Below are 16,352 nucleotides of genomic sequence, written 5' to 3' on the forward strand. Positions count from 1 at the left end.
GTCTGTGTTCTGCAGTAGGTGTGCTTTTGAGGTAGCCAACATAGTCTCTTACCTGTCTTTTCTACTTGGCTGTTCTCTTTGCTGCTGTTACCCTGCTTTCTTAGCTAAGCCATAGATTTTTTTGTTGTGATCAACACCTGCAAAAACTATTCCACAAAGTATCTGAGTGTTTTTGAAAGCAGTTGAACAATCCTTCTATTCGGAAAGTTGAGAAACCTCTCTCAGGTAACCGTGGTTTCTGGTGCATGCTGGCAATTCTTTCCCACAGCTGTATTGGGGAGAACTGGTGTGCCTGTAAGGTGGGTGCTCGTCACCCCACTCTGTTGAGTGAGAGTTTGTAGAAATAGCTTACTTTTACTCGTTGTTGTAGAACTTCTGGTTCTTGTGACTGAGTAGCGAGATCCAGTCTCCTCTACCCGGTGCCTCTCAGATGTGTACAGAGCTACACGCTCATGGTGGAACAACTCGTGTCTTCTTTTTCCCTTTTCTGCCTGTGCTATCGAAGGTCTGTCTTGTTCTCCTGCCTCCCATCTCTTCTATTTCTTACACCCTCCCCTCGGCAGCTTTCCCTTTGCCTGGGTGGTCCTGTGGTGGCTTTTGCAGCCACAATAAGGTGGGATTTTCAGCAGTAGCTGGAGGACTCGCTGAGAGCGAGCTCTGGCTTGTTAAGCGTCCCCATTTCCCCTGCTAAAGGAACGGTCTTGCCTACATCATTATTTGCTTTAGAAGGAAGAGCTTGAGGGCTTCCTGGGCCCCCCGTGGTCCTTCTGCCAGCATCAGAGAGTGGATCAAAGGAGCTGAGCTGAGTATGCTGTTCACCCTATCAGTGGAAACTAAGGAAATCTGCACTAGAAAAAGTGGATTTAACATGTCACTGACCTGATGCTTCAACTCCCTTCCCTTCTCCAGAGAGGCCGGCGGTGAGGTACTGAACATCTGGGTTTCCAGGGCCCCACCCGGGCCGAGGCTCCTTCAGGACCGGGCCGGTACCGAAGGAGAGCAGGGCCATGCCCCGGGGCCGGCTCGGGGCCGTTCCTCAGGGCCGGGGTTGGCGGGCTCCCGCCTGGGCCCAGCCCCGCGCGCGGCGCGGTTGCCATGGCGGCCCCGCAGCCGGGGCGGTGGCGGCAGGTGCGGCCCCGCCCTCCGCCTGACGTCAGCGGCAGCGGGGGAAGATGGCGGCGGCGGCGCGCGGGGCCGGGGCGGGCGGCGCGGAGCCTTCGCCGGGCGGACGGCTCTGAGTGCGGCGGGAGAGCGGCCCCGCTCCCCGGCCGCCATGAGCTGCTCGGCGGACGCCGTGAAGGAGAAGCTGCTGTGGAATGTGAAGAAGGAGGTGAGGGAGCCGGGGCTGAGGGAGGAGGGGGCGGCGGGCGGACGCGCTGGGGTCCCCTCCTGCGGGGCCGGGGCCGGGGCCGGGATGCGGGCAGGGCCCCGCGCTCCCGGGGCCGAAGCGGCCCCCCCTCTCCGGGCGGGCTCGGGCCGGTGAGGGAAGGTTGAACGTTCCGCCTGATGAATGCGTTTAATCTCTGGCGGTGGAGCCGGTAGCTCAGAGTTTGCCTCGGGTAAATAAAATAAAGCTTTGGCCGGGTGGGGTTAGACCCTGGTTTCCCTCCAGGAGGCGGTGAATGGGAGGTGGAGGGTTTGTTCGGCGACGGCTGTTTAACCCTCTCTGTGGGGTCCGTGACCTTCCCCTGAGGGGACAGCCGGCTGCCGGGCGGACCCGGGGGGCGGCGGTGCCGGTCTCGCCCGGTGCTGCCCCTGGGACCGGCGCTCGGCCGGGGCAGGGTCCTCTCAGGAGCCCGCGGTCCCTTCCCGGGGGTTGTGTTTCTCTTATTACTAGTTCTTTACCAAGTCGTCCTTAGCCGTGAGTTTTAGAGGAGAAAAGGGGAAAACCGGTGATAACAAAGCCGGTCTGAGGTACCCCTGGCTGAGCCGGACTGGCCCCCGAGAGCCGGAGCCCCCGCAGGAGTGTCTGCTCCGGGGGGTTCAGGCAGGGTGCTGGGGAAGGGCCGGGGAAGTTTGGGTGGGTGCTCTTACAGACAGCTGTGTGACACCTCGGTGCTGGCACAACCCGAGATCCGTTCGTGGATAAACTGCTGAACACCCCGTGCCTGAACGGGGACGGTGGCCCTCGGTCGCGCGTGCGTTCGGGCTGGTGGTGCTTCAGTCTGGGCAAGGAATGGATGGTGCCCCTTGCCTGGTGGGACGGAGCTCCTGCTGGGCCTGCACTGGGGTGGAGTGGCTCTTGCCACCATGCTGAGACCCGCTCCGGCAGGACGCTGCCTGGGGTCCCTGCCCAGGTGTCATGGGAGGGGGTTCCTGGTGGTGTAAGCTTGCCTTGGTCCGTGAGCACCTTCCTGAACACGCTCCAGGTGGAACTGCCATCTTAGCGAGCGGCCGCCTCTCCCCATACACCCCAGTAGCATATTTTGTATTTTTGTGGCATTGACTGTGTAACAGCTGTGCGTAGCTGCCTGTTCTTACACAGGAGCTAAGTGAGGATGTAATGCTTACCCATGACAGCAATAAAAAGTATTTTTAAAAAGCTAAGTGTCTTCCTTCTCCTTCCCTTCCCCCAGTTCACAGCTGGGGAAATTAGAAGTAGCCAGAGAGCAGGACTCATTAAAGCCCAGGTGAAAAGTAAAATGGCCAAGGTTCCTGAGCCTGAATCTGGTGGCCTAATATTTGTTAGTGTTGAAAGCAGAAAATATCAGATGTTTCAGTCAGTGCAGGTGGAGTGGAAGTGGTCGAATAGGGACAGACACGTATACAAAACCGTAGGACCGTGTCCTGGAATGACCCAGCTGGCACCTGGCTGCAGGTGTTAACCATTGCGTGCTCACCAGCTAAACGCTGCCGCTTCATTTAGAAATTTTAGCTTAAACTAGGACCTTTGAGCCATGATAGTGTGAGGTTTGATTTAAAAGTGTATGCACTTGGTCTCCTGGGTTAATGTTTAAATATGTAAATAAATTTGAGAAATGTTTTCTAGCTCCGAACACTGCAATCTTGTGCTAATGCACGAGATTGAGAGTGAAATGGATTTTTGTGATCCAAGCCAACTCTAGCCGAGGAGAACAAGTGGTATATAATTAAAAAATCTGAGGCTAATTTGTTTTTAAAGTCTCTAAAATGTTTTCTAATTGGACTCTAGCTTTTAAGTTACTTGAATAATGCTTCAAAGTGTTATTTGTACCTTCTATGTCATCTGCATTTTTGTTTTGTCTTTGATTTGTTTGTTGGGTTTTTTTCTCCAAATCCTCACAAACACTTTTTTAGAGGATTTATATTGGCTTGGCTTTTTGGGGGTAGCCCAGAGCTTTCCATCCTGAAACAGTTATGAGAGCACTTGGGTGATTGCCTGCCCGTTAAGGTAACACCTCTCGCCCATGCACTGCACAGACCTGTGGAAGGGGACCTCGGCTGTTCTGCTCACGTTAAGACAAATGGTATCAGGAGACAGTCAGAAACACTGAAGTTGAGATTTTATTTTTCTTTTACATAATCAGTCAGTGGAGCCAGGAATTGAATGCAAGCCGCTGGCATACCAACCACCAGGTTACGCTGCTCTTAACAGTGGTCATTAACTTTTTCTGATAGAATTTTCAACCTCACTTTTTATTCTGTGTGACTTTTCACATAGCCTCTTGTACAGTTAGGCATGTTGTGTGTTGGTGGTCTTACTCTGAAAACTTTACTAATCCATGTCAAAGTGATCCTTCCCTTCCCTTGTCCTTTAAACCCAGGCTCTTCCTCCCATTGAATTATTTTCACGTAACCTCAATATCTCATGGTGTTCAGCGTAAGCATATTATTTCTGTATGTTGTTTACACCAAGCCTATTAAGATACAGTTGTCTTTGCACAATATAAAATGGTTGTCTCCAAAGTCACTTGGTGCAAAGTGGGGTTTTTTTGGTTTTATTTTGTCTCTCCCTCTCAGCAAAAACTTCTGCATTTTTCCTTTGGGAAAATTAATGTTGTTTGCTTTTTCTCAGATGGACTTTCAATTCCCACTGGTAAAGAATGTATTTTGTTGGCTCTAATAGAAAGAGGACGTGTAATGTGTTTTGAAAATTTAACTCTACAGGGATTCATGCTGAGGCTGCTTATAAGTTCACGTTTCAAACGTTTATCTCTCTCTGCAGGAAAATCTGTTGTGACAAGCAAACTCATAAACCAGGCTTTTCTCTGGCCATTTCCTTGTACCTACTGAAATGGAGGTTTTTTGCCATTTCTGGATTTAAACACAGCACTCTTTCTAGCTGTGAAACAAACAGGATAACAATAACCTTAGCAGTTTCACCCTGAAAAATTTCAGAGCCTTTCAGAAACACAATTGCAACCACTTCTGAGCAGAAATATAGTACTTTATTTAACAGCTTGTATTTACACCACCCAGTTCTTCATCGAGAGTACCAAAGAGTCAGTGCAGCAGGAGCGATCAGTGAATGAGATGAACAGTAACTACACAAGCTAAAGAAGGCATGGATACTGGACACAAGGTTTTCTCCTTTGACAAAAAAATTCTGTGGGTTTTAACTGTGGTCATGGTTATTCCAGGATTTTATGAGCAGTGTTCTTTGCCTCCGATGCTGCAATGTCCCTGTGGTGCTTCTCCAGTGTCCCATCATGACGCGTGGTTGCGGAAAGCACTACAACCTGTGTTCCAAAAGAGTGGCGCCGGTTTGAAAGGCTGCTCCTAACCCTGAAGATTGCAGCTATGTTGAGATGAGGTGGGTCCGCCCTGGTTGGAAATCCATCATTGTTAGAGTTTAGCCAAATTGCAGTAAGGCAGGTCCTGACTGCCTGCGCTCATTGGAGTGGACCAGGAACTCAACAGAGGGATGGGAAAGGCAATGTCTGTGGGTCTCTTCCAGCTCTGGGCTTGTGAATAAGTTCGTATATAGTCAGTGTATGTCGTGTTTCAGTAGTCTTCATTTTGTTGATCTCTTGTACCAGCAGGTTGCTGCAAAATTGGAGTTTATTTCCATTTTTAAAACTTCCTTATGGAAATTAAAAAAGTAAACAAACGCATTTCTCTTGTGTTTTTCTTTGGTGAAACAAAACCAAACCTATATTTGGTGTTTACTGCTGGAAGTTTTTGGCCATTGTAGGCTGTAGGAGGAAGTCAGAGCAGTGATCCATCATAACATCGTGCAAAGGCTGACCAGCTTCTATTCGAGGAGCTTTGCAGGATATTCTTCACTCCTCCTGTCTTTACGTGGGTAGGCAGAGCTTTCCCATCCTTGCTCTCCAGTGGTCAGTAAACATGGTGCACAGGGAGTCTGTTTCCTTTTCCAGTGAGAGCAGGATGTCTTCTGAGCCTCTGGTTGGTCTCTCCGGGGTTCCCCTGGTGCGGTGCTGCTGGCTCATGGAGAGACCAAAACCCATGGGAGTCGATTCTCCGCTTGCTGCTTTTCTGCATCCTTGTGCCTCCTGGCAGGCGTGAATGAACAGCCTGGTTAAGACGAGTAGATCCTGTATCGATCTTCCAGGGAAGGGGAGGTTGTTTCCAAGGGAATGGAGGGAGCCTGTATCACACCTCGGCCACCTCCCTCCCGCCTGAGCAGGTCTCTGTTGGCACCGCTGGCTCCAGCTGGAGGTGGCAGCCCCCTGTCCCTTGCACAAAGAGCAGCACAAAGAGCAGGCTGAATAGATTTCTCTACCTGTGCAGGTGGATGGGTGAATGCGGGGGGGCGGGCTGTTGGTGTTTCTTTTAATGAGATTAATCTGCAGTTTGGTCAGGTCCGCTAGTATCTGTGAGTGGGTGTCTGTGTAGGCTCATGCTCGAAAGCTTCATTGACAAGTGCGTCCCCAGAAACAGAGACACAACAGCATGATTCCCCACAAAGAGAGCTATGCAAAATTGCAAGGGGAAAAAAAAATAAAAACGGCCTGTGTTCCATTTGATCAGAAACATTTGATTTAGCTCCTTGCCTGGAGCGTCCCTGAATTACGTGGCAGTGAGGAATGACGTGGGATTGAAGAACACTGCATTTCAGCTTTTGAATCTTCACATCTACTGTCTTTGCCCTGGAAATGTTTTCTAATAACATTCGCTGACTCTCCAGAAGATGTGCAGAGGTTGCTCTGTGTTTGGTGGCAGTTGGGAACAGACACCGATTGCCTGTCTGCTCTGCTGCACTCTGGAGGTCCTGGATTCAAAGTCTGCTGATGTCTGACCATATGGTCCTGCTGTGTAAAAGTAGGGTTGATTATTGCATCTGAAACTTTTTTCTCTCTAATTTTTTATATGCTTTAATTTTTTTTGTTCCTCGGCTACAGACTGGGATCTAAATAACACACTGAGCTAATAAAGACTAATGATTGGGGTACGCCTGGGAAATGTGTGGCAGCAGTGAATTGGCCTCTGAGCTCCAGAGCTCTTGCTCCTGGTAAATGACTCTTCTTCCTCCCTGTCGTCAGGAATTGAATTCCAGTTACGGTTCTCTGGGGAGCTGAGACTGAAATCACAGTCTGCAGTCCTGGATGGTGCCTGAATTCATGTCTGTGAACTTGAGTCATGTGTGCACGACTGACCCTGGTGCAGCTCTCTCCTGCTTCCTCCTCTGTCCACATTAATGCTAGTGGCACTCTGAGGTGCTTTTCCCTTTAGTAAATCAGGCCTTTCATTTGGTAGTTTTCATCCAGTGGAATGAGAGCAGCTTGCAAGGGTCGGGTCACTCTCCTTCTTTCACAGATGGGTTGGCCAAGGCACAGAGAGCTGGCCTGGAGGCGGTGGATGGCAGTGGCTCCGTGTTTCCACTTCAGGCTGTGTTTGCTGAAACGTGCTGCATCCCGCATGTGAAAATGCAGGTCAGGGTCTGAGCTAGAATTTAAACAGGCAGAGCTGCGCTGCTGTGCTGTCCCCTTCCCTTTGCCGAGCTGTGCTCTGCCTAGGTGTCATTATCTAGGTGATTTCTTACTTCTAGGTGAGGTTTGGAAGAAGTGTTACTGCATTTCTGCGAGGGCAAATGGGCATCAAGCTTGTAAATCCACAATGATGCCAATAAAAATGTGAGAAGGGGATAGCTGGATAGACAGGATAATCCAGATGCTTCCTGTGTGAATCCCATCCATGAGACCCTCTCACACCTTTGCTTCTTGATACTCTCTTACTCCTGCGTCGTCCACTGCTTTACTGTAAGGTCTAAAGATCTAATAGCCATGTCAGAAATGGCACAGGAAAGAAACAAGTTGCCTTGTTAGGAGTTTACACGGTCAAGCCTCAGTATGTGAACAGTGAGCCAGATTCTATAAAGTGCGAAAGACTTGCTTTGAAGTCCTCAGGTTTAAAACATGTTCTACTTTCAAAACCTCTTATATGTTTGCTTTTTCCCCCCCCAATGTTTTCTTTGAAACCCAGAGGGCTCCTGTTTGATAAGAAGCCCAAATCGTGTAGATGAACTTGATCCAGAATTTGGGGTGAGGAGAACGGCATGTGTTGAAAGGCTCGTGCAGCAAGTGCTGGGGCTGCCAGCCAGGGTGGGGGTGTAGGGGTGGGCATGGAGGCCTCAAGAGGATTACTGGGGGGAGGCATGCTTGATTACAGCATCCAGAATTGGCCTCGCAAATGATCTCACTGGAGGAGGAAGCCCTCCAAACTGGAGAAGGCAGCTGCCGTATCATCAGTGCAAGAGCAGAGCCCAGCTGTCCACGGAGCATCCCACCTGCAGCTTCTCCTGCTTCCAGCGCTGAGGGCGAAGGCTTCAAACCTTCGGACCTGTTAGAGCTGTAAAGAAGTGGTAACCCGGCGAGCCTTAAACTGGTTGTCTCAGGTACCAGATGCGGCTTAAGGAGAGCTGAGTGCCCAGTTGCCAGCGTGCCTGGAGGTCCCCATGGCAGGCTGGTGGGGACATTACTCTACAGCTTGCACTGGTGCTCCGGGCAGACCAAGCTGATACGGTCATACTGCTGGCCCTGGTGGTAAAGAGTGGCCACACAGTGATTAGCTGCTGGATAATTCACTATTTGTTGGATTCCAGGACTGCTGTAAAAATTGTTTTCAAGTTAAAACAAAAATAATGTTGGAAGAAGAGAGGATCTTGTTAAATCTTCTGCTTTAGTAGCACTTGCTTTCATATATTGAAAGTGATGCAGGGTGTCCAATCCCTGTAATTATAGCTCACAAATGAGAAAAACCAAAAATGATTGTGGATTTGTATCTGGGAAAGCAAGTGCTCCGTGGCCAGGAAGGAGTGAGTGTCTGAGAAATTAGTTGGTTGAGGCAAATAGGTTTCATCTGGCCTGAGGCTGAGGAAGCTGTTCTGGGAGGAATAAGCCAGGAGGTGAAAGGAGCATAACTGCAACCTCTCTCCACAATCCTACTTGTAAGATTTGCCTGTTTTCTTCTTTAATTTTTTGAAAGTCAGTTATCTGAAACGAATTTCCTCTGGGTCTTTAATACATCAGCCTTGAAACTGGAGAGGAACTTTGCTTTAAGCTAGTAAGAAGTGTGATAAATATAATTTTATTGCTGTAATTGTTCATTTGTGTTTAGAAGTGAAAACTGAAGGCGCTCTCTTCTCTGTAGGTGCTATATTATTTTTGTACAGCGTCTGCTGCAGCAGAGCTTTGAGAGCATCGTTTGTAATTACTGTGGCATAGAAAGTCCCCAAACAGGGGAGAGGCTGCTGTGAACCTCCCTTGGGATGTACGCCTGTGTAGTCAGGGGTTCTTTGTGCACGAAAGAGAGCAGAATGCCACAAGTGGAAAGAGGACATGGCAATACATAATCTTGTTTCATGAGCAGAAGTAACTATATACAGGAAGGCCAAGGATGAATCATATAAAAAGTTTTGCACAGCCCTTTGGAACTTCTGCTGGAGAAGTTCTCTGGAGGGCACTCTGAATTAATCCAACCTTTTACAGGGGCACACCCCAAATAGGCCTGTCCTTGTTCTGCCAGAGGTTCCCTCATCCCATGAAAAGCTGCTCCTTTCTTAAATGCTTTTGTCCTTCCTTCCCTGCAAAGAGCAATTTGCATGGGTTGTTAGTCTTTTGGTGATGGGGAAAGGGCAAGCAAAGGTTGGAACTGGAACTCCCAAGTGCTGTGCTGGTTTGTGTTGGGATCTTACAATCACTTCTCTTTTTTTATTTCAGGTAAAGCAGATCATGGAAGAAGCTGTCACCCGGAAATTTGTACATGAAGACAGCAGTCACATCATCGCATTATGTGGTAAATGACAAACGAAAGAGCTAACACTACGTAATCTGACTCTTCCTATAGAAATGTGTTTTCTCTGCTGGCAAATGTGTGTGTTGTGATGGTGGAGTGAAGCAGACCGTGGGTGGGGGGTGGGTAAAGGACGGTCTAATGCTGGATTCTCAGTAGAGGTCAGCTCCCAAAGGTTCACACCAAGTGCTCTTCTGGAGACTTTGCCATTTCATTCAGTGCCTGAGAAGGAACAGTTGAATGCTGGTTCAACAGTTCTGAATTCTAGTCCATAATTTACTAGGGCAAATAAAAATTTAACACTATTCATCAGACTTTGGTGTGTGGAGAAACATCACAGCAAGATGCTGCTGAGAATTAAAGCTACGTACAATTGTAAATATGTATGTTGGCCTCTGAATTCTTGGCTGCTTTCTTTTCATGCTTCAAATTGAAGATTTAACTGGGAGCGATGCTGAGAAAGATGATGGCTCTTCTCCAGTCAGAACGCTTGTGGATTTCAGAGAATGGAGCCTTTGCAGCCAAGCATACCCAGTCATGTGTTGATGACAGTGGAGAGGTTAAGACGAGTAGAAGTTAGATCTGGCTTTGGAGATAAGTGGACTGTGTAGACAAAGAAGTATTGACACGTTACTGAAAGCCAAAGTCAGGGAATAGTAACCTTTTCCTGTGGCAACACTGAAATTCCAACTTGCTGTGCTGTGTGCAGTTATTATGTATGCAAGGCTAATCTTTCACTACCCTGCTTGCTGCTTCCCAGTTAGCTCTTACTTACAGCTCAGGAGAATTTATTCATCCCTACGTATTCAGTGCAAGAATGCAAGATTTGGACACATTTTCTGGTTAACGTTTTATTGCTATTAATAAACTGTAGCCGTTTCCCCCATTTAGGTTGTGGTTATGTTAAATATTCCCCTTTTATCTACTGTATATTTGTACTATACAGAGGAGAAAAAGTAACTGAGGAAAACGGTCCCGAGCTCGGAGCAGGTGGAGGAGCCCCGAGCCGGTGCCTGTGCTGTGGGATGCCTGTTTGATCTGGGGAGCTCCTGGCGTCGTGTGTCTCTCCTCTGTCTTTGAAATGACATTCTGTGAGATGTGCTGCAGTGTTGATGTAAGGGGTAGTGGGGCGGCAGCTATTTCTGTTAGAATCTGCTCGGCCAAAATTAGGAATACTGTAACATCTTCTTAATATTTCTCCCTTCCTCCCACTGTGATTGCAGTTGGCTTTGTGTTCTGAATTCTGTAGGGTCTGAAGAACTAATAGCTCTCCATGAGCTGCCTTATTATTGCCCAGCAATCCTACCTATCCCAAGGAAGTATTCCAGCCGGCAGCTGCTGTGAATGTAGGACTTAATTAACTCTAAACCGGAAGTAGGTGAAGCTGAATGTTCTGCCATCACTTCAGCTAACTGAATGGAGAAACCTTTTCCAGTCGCTTTGGCTAACGGCTCCTGGCTGGGGCTCTCCTGTCTGTGCACTTCCCTCCCCCACTACAGTTTCATGTGCCTCTTCAAGAGGTTTTTCCCTTCTATTTAAAATTGGATTGGCTCGGTACATGAGTCACTTTCAGTGAATCTTTGTTATAAATATAGAATTCTTGTGAATCATTTTACTCTCCTGCAAGGCTGGGTTTAGCAAGAGTGTCTTAAATCCCTGGTAGTTGATTTTCAGGGCCTGTCTGCATCAGGGCCTGAAAATTTCCTCACTCTCCTAGGTCCTAAATGTTGAAGGTGCCGATTCAGTAGTGTGTGCCACTTTTCCCACACCCTTCGGTGTCTCTCTGGTACAGCACATGGGGTTTGTAAGGACCAGAAACTCCAGGGCTGAGGTGGCAGAGTCGGTGTTCACTGTGCAGCCCCATGCTGGACTCTCTGAGCAGAGCTTGGGAGCATCTCCTGTTCAACAGAAGGAAGTTTTCCATGTAAGACTGCTGCAGGGCGTTGAGCCTGAATGGGTTTCCCCACAGTCTGGCCCTTGACATGTGTCTCGCTGGTCCTGGATTCAAACCATAGCATGCAGTTGGACAAGAGCAGCTCATGGCATGTAGGGCTCATTGACAAGTCTAGAGGAGCTTATCTGGGATGGAGATATGTTGGCTTCTGACGGGTAGGAGGGCCCCTTTCCTGCCCCAAGATCATTTACCCTAATGAGACCACAGAAAACGCGTGCATTGAGATAGGAGACAGTCTCGGTGCTGCCTGTCCAGCCCACTGAGCAGAGAGGATGAAGCCGTGAGTTCACCTTCACAAGCTCCTGAAGGAACTGCCCTTCTCCAGCCCTGGGCCAGCTCCGTCCCACCCTTGCTGGCTTAGGAAGAATGATGGCTCTCTGCCCATCAGCTCCCCTCATCCAGGGCGAGAGATTTGTTGTAACCACAGTGACTCTGCTTACAATCTGTGCTCTTCTCCTGTGTGATCTGAGAGAAGGAAAACAGCGCTGACGTTTCCATCCTCGTGGGGAGGCAATGAATGCAGATGTTTTTGTGTTTGTTCTCAACCCAGTTTATAACCTAGTTAGATTCCAGTTATTCTTTCATCCTCTCTGATTTCTAAAAGATCTAGCTATGTGATTCAGAGCCGTAGTGGTTCAGTGTGGAGTGTGTGCAGTGTGGCTAATGTGTGCCATCTTGGGATAAAAATTCCAAATTTCTTTGGGCTACAGGTTGCTGTCGAGTGAATTTCACTGGTATTGTGTTGTCAATCCGAGTATAATGAAATGACGCAAGCTCTGTGGAAATTCATAGCATCTTTAGTGGACCGGCATTTCTGTTAGGAACTGGATGGGGATGTTTTCAGCCCGGGTTATCTGGTGCCGTTTCCGTGGTAACGGGGCTGACATGGTGTGACGTAGGGACCTCAGCCCAGCGCCATCGCTGCGGGCCGGGGAGAACGCTGTGCTCTCCTCCTGCATCCTCTCACCACCTTCCCTGAAGTCGTCGTGGCTGGTCATGTTCTCCCCAGGAATACTCACCCTTCCCAGCTTTTACACTTGGGAGGGAAAGGGGAGAAAAAAGAAGCTTTTCTTCTGTCTGTCTCCACAGTTACCGAAGGTATCTTTGCCAGCAATCAGCGAGCGGGATTTCCACTTTCAGTGCACTACGTTTACTGTGTTTGTCCAAAAACTACCTGCGGCTTTGCCAAGCCTTTTTCTGCGTGGTTGTCCCGCTTTAGATCGGACAGTAACGTGCTGCTATAAGCAAAGAATTAAAAACCTGTTTAAATCGGCTTCGTACATAATGGAACATGCCTGACTCATTAATGATCCAAGACAAGGTTACCCACATGTTGTTCTTTATGTCTTCAAGGGTGTCTAGCTCATGTCATGAATCTCACAGGACTGATTTTCTCCAAGTGGTCTCCTTTATGTGGCCAGTCAAGATCTTTCATTAACTCACTTTTTAATATTTCTTCTCTTTTCCCCCTCTCATCTGAAATATTGTACAGAAGGTTTCACAGAAGCTAGAGATGTACCAGATTAGGGTATCCTTACTCCAGATGCACAGAGCCAATTCAAACTGTGCTTAGTGACACTGCCTCATCTTTGAAACCAGCATTTTGATGTTTTTCAAGGAGCTGCCTCATTTCCAGTGGATGTATTTAATGTGAGTGCAATGAGCTCCTTTGCCCTGTCTGCTCAGCAGGGACGGGGGACCTGGGGAGCTGGGGCAGCCAAGAGCACTTTACAGAGCTGGGGCCTTCAGCGGGGCACAGGCAGGGGCTTCTGCCCGGTTTGCAGTGTCCATGTGCATCCAACAAGGGAAACTTCGGGAAAGGCTTTGCAGGCTCATCTTCCGTCTCTGCCGTTCAGCCCAGTTATGGCATCCGTGGTGGCTGGACGCTGTTCATTGCAGCATCGTGGGTCACCAGGACAGTTGTTCGATGCACTTCATGTTCTGCTTGTGTGCTCTGTGTGCGGAGCTGTGATAACTGCCCCCGGCTGCTCAAACTCTGCGCTCCTTTTGCGTGCATTATTCACGGGAGAAGGAAAAAGAAAATGGAGTGTGTGGGGAGCCTTCTCCTGGAAAAGACACTGGGAGCAAGTGCGTACTCGGTGCCTGATGAATGGGTTATCTTGCCAGAAGGACACTGCTCCTGTCATAATAGTAATTAAATGCAGAGTATATTTTTAATGTCTTGTATTAAAAGGTATATTGATAACTACTCTGAAAACAAACTTTGTCCGGACAGTGTCTCCCTCAGTGAAGTTAACGGCGTATTGTTGTGATTGGTGTAATTATTCCTTAAGTGTAGCAGGGATGCTGACAAATAGAAACTTGCATTGTACAAAGTGTTCAACATTCACTGTGTGTTTGTTTGCAGAGAAATGTGAACTTTGAATTGACTTGTAATTACGTTATTGTTCATAAGAGTTGACTGTGCTTGGCCTGGTTTACAATTTAAAGTATTTTTATATTGTTTGAAATGAGTCTCAGTTGTTTGTTCTCTTTGAGTAAATATTTTGAGTGCATTTAATGAAATAATCCTGAATTCTCATGCAGTAAAATAATTGCCACAGACTTCAGGTGGGTTACTGGGAGCTGGGTTGTACCAGAATCAAAATGTATCTTGTAAATCCAGCGTGTCTGCTTGTCAAAGTGAGGGTAGGTACTGCGTTTTGGGGGAAGGTTAGCAGTAAACGTGAGTAAAACCGGTAACTTGGGCACTGTCAAACATGCAGAACTTGGCTTTTCAATGAGGTTTTTATTTGAATTAGGGAAGGGATGAACTGCACGAAAAGGTTTGGGTTTTTTTGGCCTGAATATTAAATCTGCTACCAGTAATTAAACCCATTAATTAAAATGTACAGAATCCCTCTGTGGTTGAAATGAAGAGGCCAGTTCTGATTTTGAGCTGTAGAACAGTATTTAATGTTGTGTGTGAAGCTTCCTTTGAACCTTCTTCGAGGACTGCAGGTCTGCGTTGCACGTGTTTGTTCCTTGGGGTGTGAATGGAGAGAGTTGGGGGGTTCCCTCACTGTCCCTGGACATTGTGCCTTGGACCTCCGAGGCCGCAGGGGGGACAGCCCCTGTAGCTGTGCGTGGTGCACATCTGGTGAACCTCAGAGCCACAACCATCGCTGTGGTACCAGGGGATGGCTGCACAAAGAGACCCCTCATCTCATGGGATGCTCCCCTGTAGGGCGTTATAGGCATTATGTGTAAAGTATATACATATATTTTATTGTGGCAGCTAAATTTCTTCTTTTGTGCCTGGGTGATGCCAGAGGAGGAGCTGCAGGAAGGCAGCTCTGTTGGGCGCGCTGCAGCCAGAGGCTTTGATTTGGTGTCGAGCCTCACAACTGCTCCGCCTGGCTCTCGGCTCCCAGGACTCCTGGCCGTGTTCACTGGCCACCGGCCAGCAGCAGGGCCAGTCTGCTGGGTGTCTGAACTTGAACTCAGGTCCGCTGGGAGTGGGCTGTAGGCCTGGATTTGCTGTTTCAGGCACCTTTCTCTGGTTTTATCGTGCTACTGCGTCTTTTGCTGGCAAGGAAGAGCTGTAGGTCCAGGCGCCTCTCTGAAGTGCATCCTGTGTTCCTTTTGGTACCGAGATGCTGATGCGTGTGAGACCTAAACACTTGTAAACTAGGAAACAAACGGAACTCCAGTTCTGTAAGGCGCTGGAGCTCTTCCATCAAAGAAAACGGCCAAACTCCTATGTTCTTTTTGTTTTCTTGATACTTTGGGTATCTTTTTTGGTATACTTCAGATACTTGACATGTACTGTTTCTTCCTATTTCCAGTTATTAATATAATTTGATTTACCCCCAGTGTAGGTTACAGTCCTTCACTTCAGAGGCTTTTGAAAGTCTTTCTTTTTCCTTACCTAAGTGTCATTTAATTATCTTTGCTTTCTGAATCTGTTCTAAAGCTGTGTTTTACCTAGACCAGACTTGCAGACCAGAAACATTTTTCCCCTCTAAAACCCAAGCAGTTAATTTGCTATTTCTGAATGCTAAGTTTCCGCTCTATCTGGATAGATTCGTTGAGAATACTCGCTGCAGAACCTGTGATTCCATGTGCTGGTCCATCCCAGCCTGCATGTGCAGAGGCGAGGAGCAGATCTCTCCTGCGAGCAGGGACTGGGGAACTCAGCCTGGAGACAAGCCTGGCCCTGAAATCCGGCTGCATTAACCTTGGGTTTTGTTGTTTCCATTTCCATTATGCATATTGCTTTTCTTTTCATATTAACTGATGAAAATTACTGATTTTTTCTGGGTAATGCTGTGTTTAAATATCACAGATCTAAAAAGAGCAAAACAAAATCCATGTCATGATCTGGCCGGTAATGCGTTGGGAAAGGTTCGACTGCAGAGCTGGCTCTGAATGTTAAATGAAGGTGTTTATACATGATCTGTGCCTGCGTTTAGTCATGCATGCGGTTTGTTCTTCAAACAAAAGAAGGACGTGATCACTGCGCTGGAGGGAGCTTGTGATATAATGAATTCACATTAGCAAGCAGTCCTTGAAGCCATGGCTTAAGTCCTTTCAGGTGACATCCACTGTCCCAAAATGAACAGACACTTGTCTGAACATGACCCAAGTGCTGACTTGCCCAACCACCAGCCCAGTCTTCTCTGGAAGCAGCTGCTTGTGGAACCTTTGCTGGTTGCTGGACTTGATAGTGGAGGTGGATGTGTTGAGAAGGTCCATGGGCAAGGAGGTCCATGCGGTGGCCGTATGGTGCTGCGTGTGCATCTGGCTGACTCCGCAGGGTGCATTCTCTCCTTTGTGGATGGCTTGCAGGTCTGTAGGCGTGATGGGCCAGGTGGTAGGTAAGTATTCTCATACTCCTTCAGCTTCCCTGCATTTCCTTTGGAGCAATGAGAGTAGAATGCAATCTTGACTCAGGACAGGTTGTGATACATCAGAGCTGGACTCCAGGCAGGATGAAAATGGCTTTTTCTGTGCAATAATCCTGAGCTGGTGTTTGTATTGCTCTTCAGGCAGAGAAATACGGACACTGTCTTGTCTCTTTTAACCTGTGTGCATATTCCGTGCAGTCTGCCAGCGTTCCCCGTCAGGGTACACGCGTACTCTGTGATGCCAGCGATCTTGGCCTGTGTGGTGGTTTTGAGGATGTGAGACTGGAAGTCCTGTCATTTTGATCTTTGAGGCTTTTTAAAGATTGTGGGGGGTTTAAATCTCGTTCAAAGATTCGCTGACCTGGTGCAATAAT

General features: G+C 48.1%; 1 protein-coding gene across 2 annotated transcripts in view; it reads left to right on the forward strand.

Annotated features, from left to right (window-relative positions):
* The first annotated feature begins 1,273 nt into the window (after positions 1 to 1,273).
* The window catches only part of SGSM2 (small G protein signaling modulator 2), a 54,948-nt gene continuing 39,869 nt past the window's right edge, over positions 1,274 to 16,352 (forward strand). For both annotated transcript variants that reach the window (XM_074160503.1, XM_074160504.1), the window contains exons 1-2: positions 1,274 to 1,330; positions 9,102 to 9,177. In XM_074160503.1, coding sequence (XP_074016604.1) covers positions 1,274 to 1,330; positions 9,102 to 9,177 — 133 coding nt within the window. The remainder of the gene's footprint in view (positions 1,331 to 9,101; positions 9,178 to 16,352) is intronic.

The sequence above is a fragment of the Numenius arquata genome, chromosome 18, assembly GCF_964106895.1.
Source record: "Numenius arquata chromosome 18, bNumArq3.hap1.1, whole genome shotgun sequence".
Classification (NCBI taxonomy): Eukaryota; Metazoa; Chordata; class Aves; order Charadriiformes; family Scolopacidae; genus Numenius; species Numenius arquata.